General features: G+C 38.9%; 1 protein-coding gene across 12 annotated transcripts in view; it reads left to right on the top strand.

Annotated features, from left to right (window-relative positions):
• FoxP (forkhead box transcription factor P) overlaps window positions 1-15000 on the top strand; it is a 208269-nt gene that overhangs the window by 109722 nt on the left and 83547 nt on the right. For all 12 annotated transcript variants that reach the window (XM_076208706.1, XM_076208699.1, XM_076208704.1 and 9 more), the window contains exon 2: window positions 2990-3112. In XM_076208706.1, coding sequence (XP_076064821.1) covers window positions 2990-3112 — 123 coding nt within the window. The remainder of the gene's footprint in view (window positions 1-2989; window positions 3113-15000) is intronic.

The following is a 15000-nucleotide window of genomic DNA, read 5'->3' as shown; positions in this document are numbered from 1 at the left end:
ATGTCAGCATTACCCATAGATCGGTCATATATGAGCTTTGAACTCTCTTCCGGGAGGGTAATTGCTGTCGATCACGAGTCCAACACGTGATCCAAGACCATGGTGAATCACACATACGCACGAAAAAATCCTAATACGGCAGTTGCAAGGTGAAACAGTCCCAGTGAAGGAGTTAATATTCAGAGTATATATATAGTTTCAAATGAAAGTATAATGAAATAGATATCTAAGATGCAGAGGAGTTTAATGGATGTAGGGCTCCAGGAGCGTTTCTACTCCGCAACACGTATCCTGTATATGAACATACATAGGTAAGCACACACACACACACACACACACACACACACACACACACACACACACACACACACACACACACACACACACACACACGAAGTACGAAGTATGAACACACACGCCCTTATCTAAACGCACGTACATGCACACACACGCATGCACACACACACACACACACACACACACACACACACACCCGAGGGAGATGCGACTGCAGATGCTGTGTTGTTTGTTCAATTTGCATAAGATCACAACAACAACAGGTGATGCGCTTTGCAAGTGGAAGGGATAATGATTAACTTGTGCGTCACTGCAGGCAGGATTTATATAGACAGGTGTTGCCGTGCGTCGTGCGGACAGGAGAAGACAGCTGGCAGAAGAGAAATACCAGAAATGCCCTCGTCATTTGAAACATATTTTTAGGTTAATGCTTTTAGGGTGAAGCGTTGGTCACGGGCTGGTATTGACGGGATGTCAGAGACGGGGTTTGAGCGTGAATGTGCAGGACAAGAGGAGGTGATATAACGTGTCCGTTGAATGAGTCTAAACTGGCGAGAAAGTTGGAACGGATGCGATGTCAGGTATGTATTAAAGGAAAGAGTTGTACGGCGCCGACTCGTGGACGGGGCAGCTTTGAGAGCCACACAAGAGTCAACAGTGAGTGCGGAGTAGTTAATTTTCGTATCAAGGGCGCAACTTACCTGGGGAGGGATTTTAGTCAGAAGTCCATAGGGCTCGGAATTCAGGTCCGCAGTCTCAGGGGTGGGAACTAACGGGAACGAAAACAGGGATCTGAAGAGAGTTGGGAGGCGGGGTGGTTAGACAGGTCCGTTTGTTCGGAGGGAAAGGGGCAGACTTTGGGAAGATGAGGGAAAAGGGGAGGGAAGACGGAGACCATGGGATACTGAGAGAACCTAATGAGAGAGGAATATGTGAGGTTGCAGCATTTTTCAAAATGGACGAGACGAGTTGCAGAAGCCATGTATTACGAATAAACGATATCAATCCCCAATCGTCCCTAAGAAGTACCCATCAGCCAAAATAAATTATCTATCGTTTATCGGAACGAATTTTTTGTAAAGTTTACCATCAGATCAAAAGAAATTGGTCGTAAAATATTTATCAACCCCACAGCAACTTGTGACCTCTCTTATACTTAACGTAATCGTCAATATTTAACCAGGATGAAATATACAGAACACTAAGATGGGTTGAGAGTGTTGATAATTTCTTATCAGAAGTTGATCGACAGTTCTGTTGATCATATGATTTGATGTTTAAATCATGAGACACTTTATTGTTGTCGTTACGGAAAAAAACAATTAAGGAAATCTGCTGTGGCATTTCCCATAAACGCGAAAGTCGTGGTTGTCGTTATGAGATTAGTGTACCGTGCTTGATATCGTTATTGTTCAAAACAATCTTTAGTAAATGATAGTGTTTCATTTCTCACCGCTCACAGAGAACCACAACACGATATCTGGAATGTGTTGTTTCCTGAAGCCTTCGACTTGGGAGTTTAGGGCAGATTGTATCGTCAGCTCGTGACAAGAATTCATCCTCAGGTGACTAAGATCACTCAGCAGAGGTTTTCTACTGATGATAAAAATCGCTCGACGGCACCAGGAACAAGTATATAAGATGTCATGTGAAATATTATTTTTACTAAAGCCGTAAGTCCGGTAAAGTCTAATAACCACTTTAACATTTTGTTATGGCTAACGTTAGACGATTTTATTCATTCTAAACGGACATCTGGACCTTGAGTAGAACTGTGTCAGTGTTATTCGTTATTCATGCGTGTCCTCTGGATGTACCACCAGAGGGTTTTATTAAGCAGAAGGGGAAGGGTGATTGGAACGGGGAACCATCGTCACGACGAAGACCTTTCAGGGAGAGTTCCTTCTTCGGCTGATGGTCACTCCGCAAGTCCAGCGGTCCATTTTGGAGGAGGAGGAGGAAGAAGGCGGCTGAATAAAATGAACTAAGAGGAAAACCCTCCCCCCAATGCAAAAAGATTCAAAGATTATCTCGAACTTGTTTTGGTTAATTCCCTCTCCACTACGACGATTTTATTCAGGTTAATGCAGGACCTCTTAAGAGTTTCTGGATGGTTTCGCCATCTTCGGTAGATGTAATTTCATCTCTTTGTCGCTCTGTTTTTTGTTGCCACAGGGGATAGACGATTTTATTCGGGTAATGGGTGACCCTAACTTGAATGAGATTTTGACCCTCCGAGACCCTGTCTATCTTGAACTACGACCCACAGCTAAATAGAATGGTCTGTTGCTTGTCACAGCAAAGGCTGCACAGTCCTGTACCATAATGGAAGAAACTCAGGTTGGTCCTTAGCCCATCCTTCAGCAGAATAAAATCGTCTGGTCTTGGATTTAATCAAATTTATAGATTGCGTCACCATGTTCATGCACTACCGGAAGTGAATGAAATGGCCTGGCGGTACCTGGCATGAAAGAACAAGTGCCAACTAGTACGGAAGGGATTGATAGCGTACTCAACTTGTTTTGAATATGTATCTGCACAGTAATGATTGTATAATGTGACACCAGTCAGAAGTCGTATCAATCTCAAAAATGAACGAAGATTGGGAGTCGATGGGGAAGGGGCATACTATCAAAGAACTCTTCTCAGTTTTTGTCGCCACACTTCTAATCACTATGTCTCTTCCCAACAGCAACAGCAGCAGCAGCTGGCGGAGCTGGGGCGGAAGCAGCTGGAGCAGACCCTGCAGCAGCTTCAAGAGCAGCTGCAGGTGAACTTAATACAACAGACGCAACTGATGCAAACTGCGGACAAGGTAGGTAGATCCTTATCCATTGTATCTAAGTTTCCTGCTGGTGTTGGAAATTTTAATTTCTTCCTTGGCTTTTAAACACAAAATCATTTCCTCAGGTGGAAGCATTGTATCAGCGTCGGTCTTTCTCCACTAGTTTACGTTGAACTAAAAAACATCTCAACTTAGGAAAGACGTTTGAAAAATGACGTGGAAAATGTAGTGTCATAAGTGTAAGTGTATAGGGGAATATGTGAGGTTAAGTATTTATTTATGAACAGAAAAAAAAGAGATTAAACAGAACCTTGTAGGACACCTGGGAAAACAGAGGGGACCGTCTACAGCCTCAGCTATAGAACAGTCGGAAAGAAAATCAGAAACGTAAGGTCTTAGACGGGGATCTCGAATATGGAAACAATAGCTATTCCAGGAGAAGTCATGGAAATACTGCCTTATAGATTCCCAATGGACAGCGTCGGAAGGCTTAAGGTACCTCCGAAAGGGGGAGGTCTTGGGGCAGAAGGTAATAGATGTGATAGGTTATGATCGGAGGTGCCCAGAGCTGAACAGAAAAAGGAAGAAGTAGAATACTTGGCTCATCTCCAAGGTGGTTCGGAATAGGGGTAGATTTGTGAACTGACTGAACATAAGAACATAAGAATAAAGGAGACTACAAGAGACCATAAGGCCTACACTAGGCAACTCCGTATCCATAACCACCTGTCATCCCCATCCATAAAGTTGTCTAATCGTTTTTTAAAACAACTGATAGTTTCAGCGCTTACTACATGGTTACTAAGTTTATTCCATTTCATCGACCACCCTATTAGTAAACCATTTCTTGCCTATTTCCTTCTTAAACCTAAATTTGTCCAGTTTATACCCATTACTGCGAGTCTTGCCCTGTTCCAGGCCGTTCAAGATTAAGAAACTAGAGGTTCAGTTAAAGAAGAGGAGAGGCAGGTCTGATGGTGAACATTGAATTTTTGTCATGGAGTCTTCTCTGAAATCTACATGATAAATGTTTACCATCAGCTTTGGCTTTCTTCTTCTTTTACTGATTCTCCAACTTCTTAATCTTAACGGCCTGGAGCAGGATCCTGAATAGTATGGTCTTAGGTAAGAAGTACGCAGTGTATAAGTATTTTGCGAAAGAATTAAAATCTATTTTAAGGCAGATAGTAAAAAAAAAATCAAATTCAAATTTGAGAACATGGGAGACAGTACGATCTTTTCGCTCATGTGCGCAACGGCCAGCTTTGGATCGCGAATATTACGTAAATTATAAGAACATTAGACACATCTCCCGGGGTTAAATTCAAGTAGACGGCCATTTCAGTCCCCTCCCCAATAGGGAACCATAAGGCTATTGTAATGAGTTTTATGGTGATTTTCTAAATAAAATGGATGCTATGGTTAGCATGTTGCTCTGTGTAATAACAACTTGAAGACATCCTTTTGAAAGCAGATCTGAATTGTCTGTTTCGTAGGCAAAGATCAGTTGTTGACTTGGCACAACAGACAGTTATCAGGAGCTCCGGCAGTCTTTGCTACTGTCAGCATTCTCCGGTGTAACGGCCAGCGCGTCTGTGGCGAGCAATCTCCTCCCGCCCATTATCTGATATTATTCGAGTGTTGCCTGCTTATACTCAACATGATGAATTCGTTCAAACCAACAGAGATACTTAGAAAATAATTTTGTCATGGTAGATGGGCCAAATGCTTTCACTCGCGTTTGTGAGCTATCGTCCCCGATGTCCATAGGGTTTCAATTCTTTCGTATCTTTTGGTATGCCGTTGGTGACAGTTTTCATCCTTTGAGATAGTATTGCACCGAGCATGTGGAGACATGAGGTGGAAAAGGAGAGGTTTAAAAAGGATAGTAGAAAGGAGGTATAGTTGAAATTATAAGAGACAACCATACTTTTTATATTAGAGATTAGAATCCTGTCACTTCTTTTGAAACAAAGAATCCAGTTGATATCTTCTGTGCAGGTGTTCAGTTCGATTGACGGTCTCGCATCCGGTCGTGTTATCTCCTCCCCTTATGCACAGAACCACGCGTCACCTCTGTCCACACGTAAGCTGGTGGGCATGCTGCTACTCGACCTGTGCGTCATACACACCTGTGCTTTTATGTGTGTGTGGGAGTGGGTGGGTGAGTGTGAAAAGAGATCATCAAAAGCGTACAATTAACGTCGCCGTGTTCTTAGACTAATGAAGTCGATCTGGGGACTTAACGGAAACCATCGACTGAGACGGTGAATGATGTATGTCACTTGTCGATGCAAGGGCCATGAGCAGGCGAATCGTGCTCGTTGGCAGGTGGGTAGCTCCCCATGACAGGCGAGTCAAGACCGGGTCTGCATGTTCAAGTGCATGAGAATGACTAGTGCACACGCACAGACGCTCAGATAGACACAAAAATGCGTGTGACCTTAAGCGGCTGAACACGCACGGGTTGGAACAAGAGGACATTTCTGGCGACAGTCTACGGGACAAACACGTCTGGTTTTGGTGTTGAACTCCCAAGGTTGTTGCACTTGCTTGTTAGCCTAGTACGGTTATATCAACCCCTTCATCAATGTACTGCACTATAAGCATACTCCTCTTTCATACGTTGTACGATTTAATTCAACATAAAGTCTCATTAGACGGAGAGCCCATTTAATTGGAGGATGAGATCCTTCATGTGATGTCAATTCAACAAAATCGTTTTGCGTTAATCACGATGGGAGTTGTGCCCCTACATTTATGAGATTTAACACTTTTTGGATTTAGGGATTTTTTCCACTAATTAATAAAATCAATTGGATTCAGGTAGAATAGAAGTGAGTAGGGCGACGATACTCGCGACCGCGTGAAATCCTTTAAGGTAACATGATTTATCGTTGATGTTTCAAGGAGAGTTCTCATGCGAAATAAAGCAACACTCCCTCGTCAAAAGAAATTAAATTCTGTGTAACTGAGTTTATTTCATAACATGTTCTGACTCTGCATTAATGAAAAAAAAATACATATTGACTACTGATACGAAGAAATATTTTATTTTTTTCAGTACGATGTCGTTTTGTGAATTTTGTTCTGGCTTAGAACAGTTAATTTCATGGAGATGAAGAAGTGACCCCAAGCCTGAAGGGGTTCTCATTCGATCGAGACCCCCTTTGAGGCCCAGGTTTATCCTTGATACTCCAAAAACTCGAATTTCCATAGCCATTGTTGAAGGACATAGTGGCGTCACTGAAATATGTGATACTAATTCTACCTATAGATGTATTTGTGTCGTTCTTCGTAGCAAGATCTTTCTTATAATGGTTATTTTAACTCGAGAAATTTTGTGTGAAAAATAAGTTTAAGATGGAAAAAATAAACTAGTAAAGAGGACCGGATTTTTGTGTGTGTGGGGGGGGAGTGGAGATAAGGGACGCCAAATTTAGTTCACCATCTTTCTTAATTCAACTTACTGTATACAAGTATACTTTCGTTAGCATGTGCAGTATTTACGCACATTCATTGTACGCGACAGAAAAAATATTTTCAAGTGTAGGAATTACAGTAATTCATAGAAACACTATTTCAGGAGATAATACTCTATTGATACTAAGTGTCCTAGTTCTCCGTTTTGACACTAGAGGCGCCACCTACGCGACTCTAGACCCGAAAAAAATGTGCTTGCTAGACCACTTTGGATACTGCTAAAATCTCCAATCTCGGAACTATTTATGATATACATGATGAGATTAGTAAACCATCACGCTGAAGATATTTTGTGTTATATTTCTTACCGACGTGGGGCCCCGTCCGATTCCCAACGACTTTGGGTGACTTTGAGGCCTCCTAGAAGGAAGGTCACAGATTAAGTTGCAGCGTCTGCTTATTTTATCATCACAGCAACTCATGTCGATGATACCCATTTTCATGAAATTCTGTTCCTAACATGTTGCTTGTTTGGTCAAATTGTTTTGTTATTTCTCCATCATTAGTGTGTTCCATCATAAGCGTGTGGGTCTCTCATCTATCTAATCATAGGTTCGAATCCCGCTCTCCTTTCCGATTCCCCAGAAGTCCAAGCGCATAGGGCTAAGGTCAAGGCTTCGGTCGCATATACCCACCTCCTAGCAGATGGAAGATTTTTCTAAATTTTTTTTAAAAAACATTTTTTTTAATATTCAAAAAAGTTTTTGTTTGCACACAAGGCAAAACTAACGTCTCTGGCTGCAACTTAGCGCTTTTATTTACTTGTTTGTTTTTGTTTGTTTGTTGAATAGCTAAAATAGAAACCTAAGTTATAATGATTCTCCAAACCTATGTTACCCCTTTTAGTGTAGTGACGTGGTTTAAGGGTCTTGTTCTTGCTCAGGTCAAACAATTTTGAGCAGACTAGGGGGCGAGGTCAACACCTGAGGAATCTCGAATTAAACGAGAACCCCATTTGCATTGAACATCTTCCCTCAGTTGCATAAATCGCATGTCTATAGCCAGAATAAAATGCATTTGGTATGTCACCATCTTGAGTGGCTCATAGCCTGTTTCTGTATCTGCCTGGTGACTATTCTGATTAGATTTTTCACGTTAACTTCTCATCGTTAAGACGCGCCTATTTTCGAAGTCCTCCGTGGTTCAAGTGTGTATGTTTCCGAAATGCTAAACGGAGAAGTGTCCACTTCAGTAGCCTACTGTCGTGTTTTCCTCCATCGACAACCTCCTGATGTCTTCTTTGATGCCGTTTTTATGCCCCCCACCCCCACACCTGCGTACAATGATGCAAATATAACCGAACTGATCTTACTGAGTTTAGATGCTGTCAAAGTAAGATTGACATCTCGTGCTGCCATCTATTGGCAGATAAGGGAAGTCTGTCAGGGAATTTCATAATCCTGTTGGACCAAAGGTCTTTATTCATATATTAGTAATACATGAAGATGAAGAAAGAAAATTGTACTATCCAACTTGTTTACTATTTAGTGTGTAAAGTACCTTATTTAAATAATAACAAAGTTTATTCTATAAAAGGAAGCTTATATTTACGAAGTGTCACGTTAACATGTTTTTGTGAAACGAGTTTTGAGCAATTTGATAAGATCGCGCCAGAACAGATTAAATGAAGATTAGTTATTTATCAGGAATAACACGGGCTCATACACAAATTATCTTTTACTACATCATTTTTGCTAAAGCAGGTATTTTTTTAGATGTAGATAATAGAGAAACTTGTGTCATAAACACATTACTGCAATGGAAATATTTTTGTTCATTCCAAGATAACATTCGTTATTATGTATTTTATACGTTTTCAAGTCAGTGCAATATGTGCAAATAAGCACAGACACACACACAACCATGCACACATATATATATATTTATATATACATTTATATATATATTTATATATATATGTATATATATATTTATATATATGTGTATATATATATATATATATATATATATATATATATATATAATGTGTGTGTATGTGTGTGTGTGTGTGTGTGTGTGTGTGTGTGTGTGTGTGTGTGTGTGTGTGTGTGTGTGTGTGTGTGTGTGTGTGTGTGTGTGTGTGTGTGTTGAGACATTATGACAGGTTTGAGGAAGGTGGAAGAGTAGGACGGGAGTTTAGAGCAGAGTTTATTCCTGACCGGTTTCGTTTATAGTTTCTTCAGAGGCTTGAGGAAGGTGGAGGAGTAAGACACGGGTCTACAGCCGAGTTTATCCCTGACCGGTTTGGCTTATAGCTTCTCCGAAGAAGCTATAAGCGAGACCGATCGGGAATAAACTCTGCTCCAGACCCGCGTCTTACTCTTCCACTTTCCTCAAATATATATATATATATATATATATATATATATATATATATATATATATATATATATATATATATATATGCATATATATGTATGTATACACACACACAAACACACATATATATATGTGTATATATATATATATATACAGTATATATATATATATATATATATATATATATATATATACAGTATATATATATATATATATATATATATATATATATATATATATACAGTATATATATATATATATCAGGAGAGTATGTAATTAAAAGAAGAGAACAAGTATAAATAAGAACAGAGTTGTGAAGATGTACGTGGTGGTAATTATGGTAGCAGTAATAAGCAATGAATGATTATAATAATGATAATGTATGTAATTTGGTATATGTATGTATGTAATGTAACGTATGGTTTCTACACACACACACACACACACACACACACACACACACACACACACACACACACACATATATATATATATATATATATATATATATATATATATATATATAATATATTATATAATATTTATACATATACATATACATATATATATAATATATATATATAGATATGATATATATATATATGATATATATATATATATAATATATATACATACATATATATATATATATATACATATATATATATATATATATATATATATATATATATATAATGTTTTGGGCAAAGTCTTTCTCGTAAACAATTCCTTTTAAACGCTAAAGCACAAGTGGCGTCAATGATTTTAAGAGAACATTTCTCTAACTCTCTGTATTTCCTTTTTTCTTCATAATTCAAACTCTGTAGGAAATAGTAAAAGGCTTCAGAATGTTGATTCATTTTACCGACAGCTGTTTCAACCATTACAAATGGTCATCTTCAGGGTAATACAATACATCAAGATAAACATATAAGGCCGATTAAAAACGGCAGGGAGAAGTCACTCGTAAGGTGGGAATCTATCTACCCTACCGAGACGGAAAGGGTAACCGGGACAACTTCCCGATGTGGGATTATATATGCGTGTGTGTGTGTATGTAAGAACAAATAAAAAAAAAACATGTTTGTTCTTGCCTGCTTGTTGTATTCTGGGACTGACCTTACACTACTTATGTATACTTCAGGAATAGATGAACATCGAAATGGAGAACGGCGACTGAGTTTTTGACGAAGGAGAATGGCGAGTGTGTTGACATTCATGTTCTGTTGGGACAGAAAAAAAATGTGCATGACGCATCAGGAGCGGAGGTCAACAGAGCGCGTTGTTGGGCAATGAATTACCCAGGAGAAATTGAAGTTACGGATAGATTGAGGGGTGACTGTCCGCCAACGGTTGCGACCGGAAATGGATGGAGGATCTTCTTCGTGACCGGCGCCCGAGGAGAGTTCGGGAAATCGGTGACGCTCTGCTGACTGACACCTTGCCGGGACGAGTCGTCGGTTGATGTCAGAGTATTCGCGCCAATTGAGGCGAATCGGAGTTAAGGAGACGTGTTTGGAAATGCGAGTAGATTTCATCTCTAACTCTTACGGCCGGAAAACTCATCTAAAACGGAATAAAACTTTTTGGCGTAAATCGAAAACAAAATAATTAAATCACTTGGGTAGATGTTAATCGAGATTGAGTCTTCACCCCATACGACCAAGAAGTCGAGACCCAATTGTCATCCCAAAGGGATCTTGACCAGTGCTTCTTATGACAACCAGAGTGGAATGCTGATGAGATATACGGTGTCACGATCGTTTGTTGACAGGGGTGCACGTTTTACTAACTTATGCAGACTCAGAGGAACTAACGGAAGGAACAGAAATGTCTCCTAACCTTCAAGCAACCATAATGGGTGGGTTGTATACATCCCTATAATATGACGAAATCCTTACCTTCCTTTTAACCTTGAGCCAATAAAGAGCCAAACCCCCCCACCACCCCACCCCACACCACCCCCAGGGGTAAAAACTGCTTTGGAAATAGTCTTTAGTTTTATTTTTTGTCCTTTTATTTATTTTTTGTCACTCTTTGAAGTATGTAGAATGTATCCAAAATGGCCCTCTGGTATGCATAAAACGAAGGTTCAAATGTATCAAAAATAATTACAATTTTCATTGAATGAATTTCTGTAGAGGAAAACCTGAACATTGTCTGTGCTTGTTCACTGTTCTTAAGTGAATTCGAAGTATATTTCTTCTAGCTTCCTTTCATTTATTCATAACACACACACACACACACACACACACACACACACACACACACACACACACACACACACACACACACACACACACACACACACACACGCACGCACGCACACCACATCACATAAACATACGTACGTATATATATATACTGTATATATATATATATATATATATATGTGTGTGTGTGTGTGTGTGTGTGTGTGTGTGTGTGTGTGTGTGTGTGTGTGTGTGTGTGTGTGTGTGTGTGTGTGTAATGGTCTAGTGCAGATATTACCTCTTATTCTTGGATTGCATTTGGCAAAGATGAATGTATTTACTTTTATTTTACCATAAACATCGGACGTGGAACTGTAGAACTGCTAGTTTATCTTCGGTTATGGAACAGTCGGTGGATCTTGACAAACATCATATAGAAACCTGCTGCCAGGAGCAAATGGATATATTACGATTAATTCAGCTTATGGAAATAACTGGCGTTGAGAGGGTGCGTTGTGGTATTGAAATGCAAGATCCATTCAATCCTCTCCCTTATTATGGGTTATTGCCATGTATACGTCCGTGATCGACCACGAAAACATGAAATGGATCAGCAAATTACTAGAAAATGTAAAAAAACGCGTGGTGCTTCAGAATGAGAAGCATTCGTAACAAGATAAATTCAAGTCAAATTATTTTTTTTTTCTTGAGAGAAATTATCTCGGTTGAAAAACTGCTCGTTTTATGGAACTGTTTTGGATTAATTGCATAACTGTATTGATCAACATTTCACCGTAATAATCAAGTTGATTGAAGTAGTATTCGAGTGTTGGTTCTTCCACAGTAAATATCACTTCATTCTTAAAAATAAGAAAGTGAGATATTTGTCAGAATTTAACATCCGAAAAGGTCTTCGAGAAATTGCCAGTAATAGGCTTTTGGTCATATCTGTATTGGTTTGTTTATTGATGCTTTCGTATATTTATTTATTCATGTAATCAGCTATCTTTTGATTGATTTAATTTCACTTATTTGTATTTTTTCTTTTTATTATTTTCTTATGAATTGCTTTTAAAAGATGTTTCCTTAGATATGAGCTTCATATGGAATCCTTTTTTTTTATGAATCCCGTTTTCTACAGAAAATGAAAGTAAGGACCGGAAGTCGTCTACAGTTATGAATGATACGATAAAAAGTGCAACAAAGAGCTTAACTTTTCTCATAAACCTAAATAAATAGACGAGTTGATAAATATGAATAAATTGGTAAATAATCAGATCAATAAAACTACATCTCGAAGGATACTGATTCATAATTTCAAATTCGATCATTTACCGAATTGTCAGTATTAACAGCACATTTCCGCTAAATGACGCAGAGTAACAATCACCTAAAGCTTGTCGCAAAAATCAGTAGAACAGAGAGCGTTTACATTTGTTGCAAGTATGTGGAAAATGTATATTGCCTGCTTTGGTACATTATTAGAATTATCTGAAACAACACCTGCCTTATCTGTTACATTCTTCAAGCCAGAGAACAGCACTCTAAACCAAACAAAAACCATTTGTCGTCAGCCATAACACAATTACGATTGTAGTCACTAATTGTATAGATTAATTGATGTATATGTATCCTTTTACGTTCCCGAGGTCTTCAACAAATTGACTCTCCTTCTTCTTCTCTCCTCCTTTTCTCCTTCCATCTTTTTCTCCTCCTTCTCCTTCTTTTTCTTCTTCTCCTCCACCTCCTCCCTCCCTTCTCCTCCTTCCCTCCCTTCTCCTCCTTCACCTCTTTCTCCTCCTCCTCCTTCTCTTCCTTCTCCTTCTTCTTCTCCTTCTCCACATTCTTCTCCTCCTTTTCTTTCTTTTCTTCTTCTTCTTCTTCTTCTTCATCCTCTTCCTCTTCTTCCTCTTCCTCCTCTTCTTCCTCCTCTTCCCCCTCCTCCTCCTCTTCTTGTCTTTCTTTATCTCCTTCATCTCCTTCTTGTCCTCCATGTCCTCCTTGTTCTTCTTCTCTTTCTCCTCGTCCTCATTCTCATCCTCCCTGTGCATCTAATATCATACATATTAGTGTTTGATTGCTTATGTGGGTTAGAGACTGGGAGACACTTTCTCACGGGCAGTATTTAGCATTTCATTCTTTTTTCTCCTTTTCCTTCACCTCATCCTCATCCTCCTCGTGCATCTAATATCATACATATTAGTTCTTGATTGCTTATGTGGATTAAAGATCGGAAAACTCTTCTCATGGGCAGTATTTAGTATTTCACTTGCATAAACAAACACTTCTCTCCATGGGAACAATATTATAAGTTAAAAGTGATTAGCTTTTTTTTTTTTTTTATCAACTACTGTGTGTGACTCTGGTCTGTAGGGATGTCACTATCCCGTCTGAGGTTCTCGTTGAGAGGAAACACAGCCTTCTTTACTCACCCGAATGAAATCGCTTGGCGGTAGTATATGCGAATGATTTTCACCGCCTACAGGTTATGTTCACGGATTGTGATTTCTAAATCTTGTTGTTGTTTTTCTTTACTTTTTCTATCTACCTTCTTCCTAGTGACTCATCATTTCTCTTCCGTATTCCTATTTGTGATTCATTTATCAATATATTTATTTATTTGCGTGTTTATCTATTTGTTTGTTTATTAGGTTGTTTTCAAAGTGGCTTCAGTTTTTCCGCTACGAACATAAGAAATATTTGTTCTCGGTATTTGTTGTCAGGAAATTGACGACGTGTGCTTACTTCGAAGTTTTGAGCTTCACTTGGATAAACATCTGAGCGACATGACGTAATATCTGCCAATTAATTTGTTTCCCGATTTACTAACCTGTTTGTGTGCTTGTGTGTACATATCTAATTTTATTTCATCTTTCTTATTATTATCATTGTTATTTTTATCTAGTCTCGCTTGCATAATTAGGACACTGAACCTATCTATATTCTAAATTTAATAATTTCGTTTAGACTGCGCTTTTTGCAGTATTGTGAAGCTGTACATTCACAGCATCACGTGTTACGAACCATAGATCTTGTTTTCATCCAAAAGTTATTAACTCCTAGACGATGGCTGTTGTTTTTCCATATCCTGGAGGCTGCAAGCCCGGCGATTTTATTTAGTAGAGGAAAACGTCCCTCTAAAAGACTCGATGCTTCTCGAAGCAGGGCTGGAGTTTTTTTGTATATCGTGTATGAAAAAACTACTCTCATTCCCAGAGATGAAGTTATAGGAAGATATTTTTAGCAGCAGCAGCAGCAGTATGAAAAAAATCGGGATGTTCGAGGAGTGTATACAAAATATGAACCAGGGCTCATTCACTCCGATAATCTTAACAACTTCAGGCGGGATGGTCACAAGGCCAAAAGCATTCTACGCTCGTCTACCAGAGGTGAAGGCAGAAAAGAAACAACCAAAGAGTAGTAATGTGGCGTAGATGAGATGTAGACTATCATCCTCACTCTTAAGGTCAACTCTCCTATGCCTGAGAGGTACCAGATCCCCATCCCTTAAATCAGCACACATACAAAACCTCGATTTTGAGCATATTGTGGTAGAAAGTAGGGTAAATGAACTTCTATATTAGGCTTCATTAAAATGAAATAATACAAAATATAAAAGAGTAGTTGACTACAGTCATTGGCGGGAGAAGGGCCAATGAACTGTGTCTGTGGGAGACAGATTATGACTGCTTTCACCACAGTTCCACGAGGATGTAGGTCGTTTAGAAAAATATCGTAGTAGTAGTAGTAGTAGTAGTAGAAGTAGAAGTATAGGTGGTAGTAGTAGTAGAAGTATAGGTGGTAGTAGTAGTAGAAGTATAGGTGGTAGTAGTAGTAGAAGTATAGGTGGTAGTAGTAGTAGTAGAAGTATAGGTGGTAGTAGTAGTAGTAGTAATAGTAATTGTAGTAGAAGTAGTAATAGTA

Source organism: Oratosquilla oratoria, chromosome 25 (genome assembly GCF_046742065.1).
Source record: "Oratosquilla oratoria isolate Oo_2021 chromosome 25, ASM4674206v1, whole genome shotgun sequence".
NCBI classification, from domain to species: Eukaryota; Metazoa; Arthropoda; class Malacostraca; order Stomatopoda; family Squillidae; genus Oratosquilla; species Oratosquilla oratoria.
This window is presented reverse-complemented; position numbering and strand designations above follow the sequence as displayed.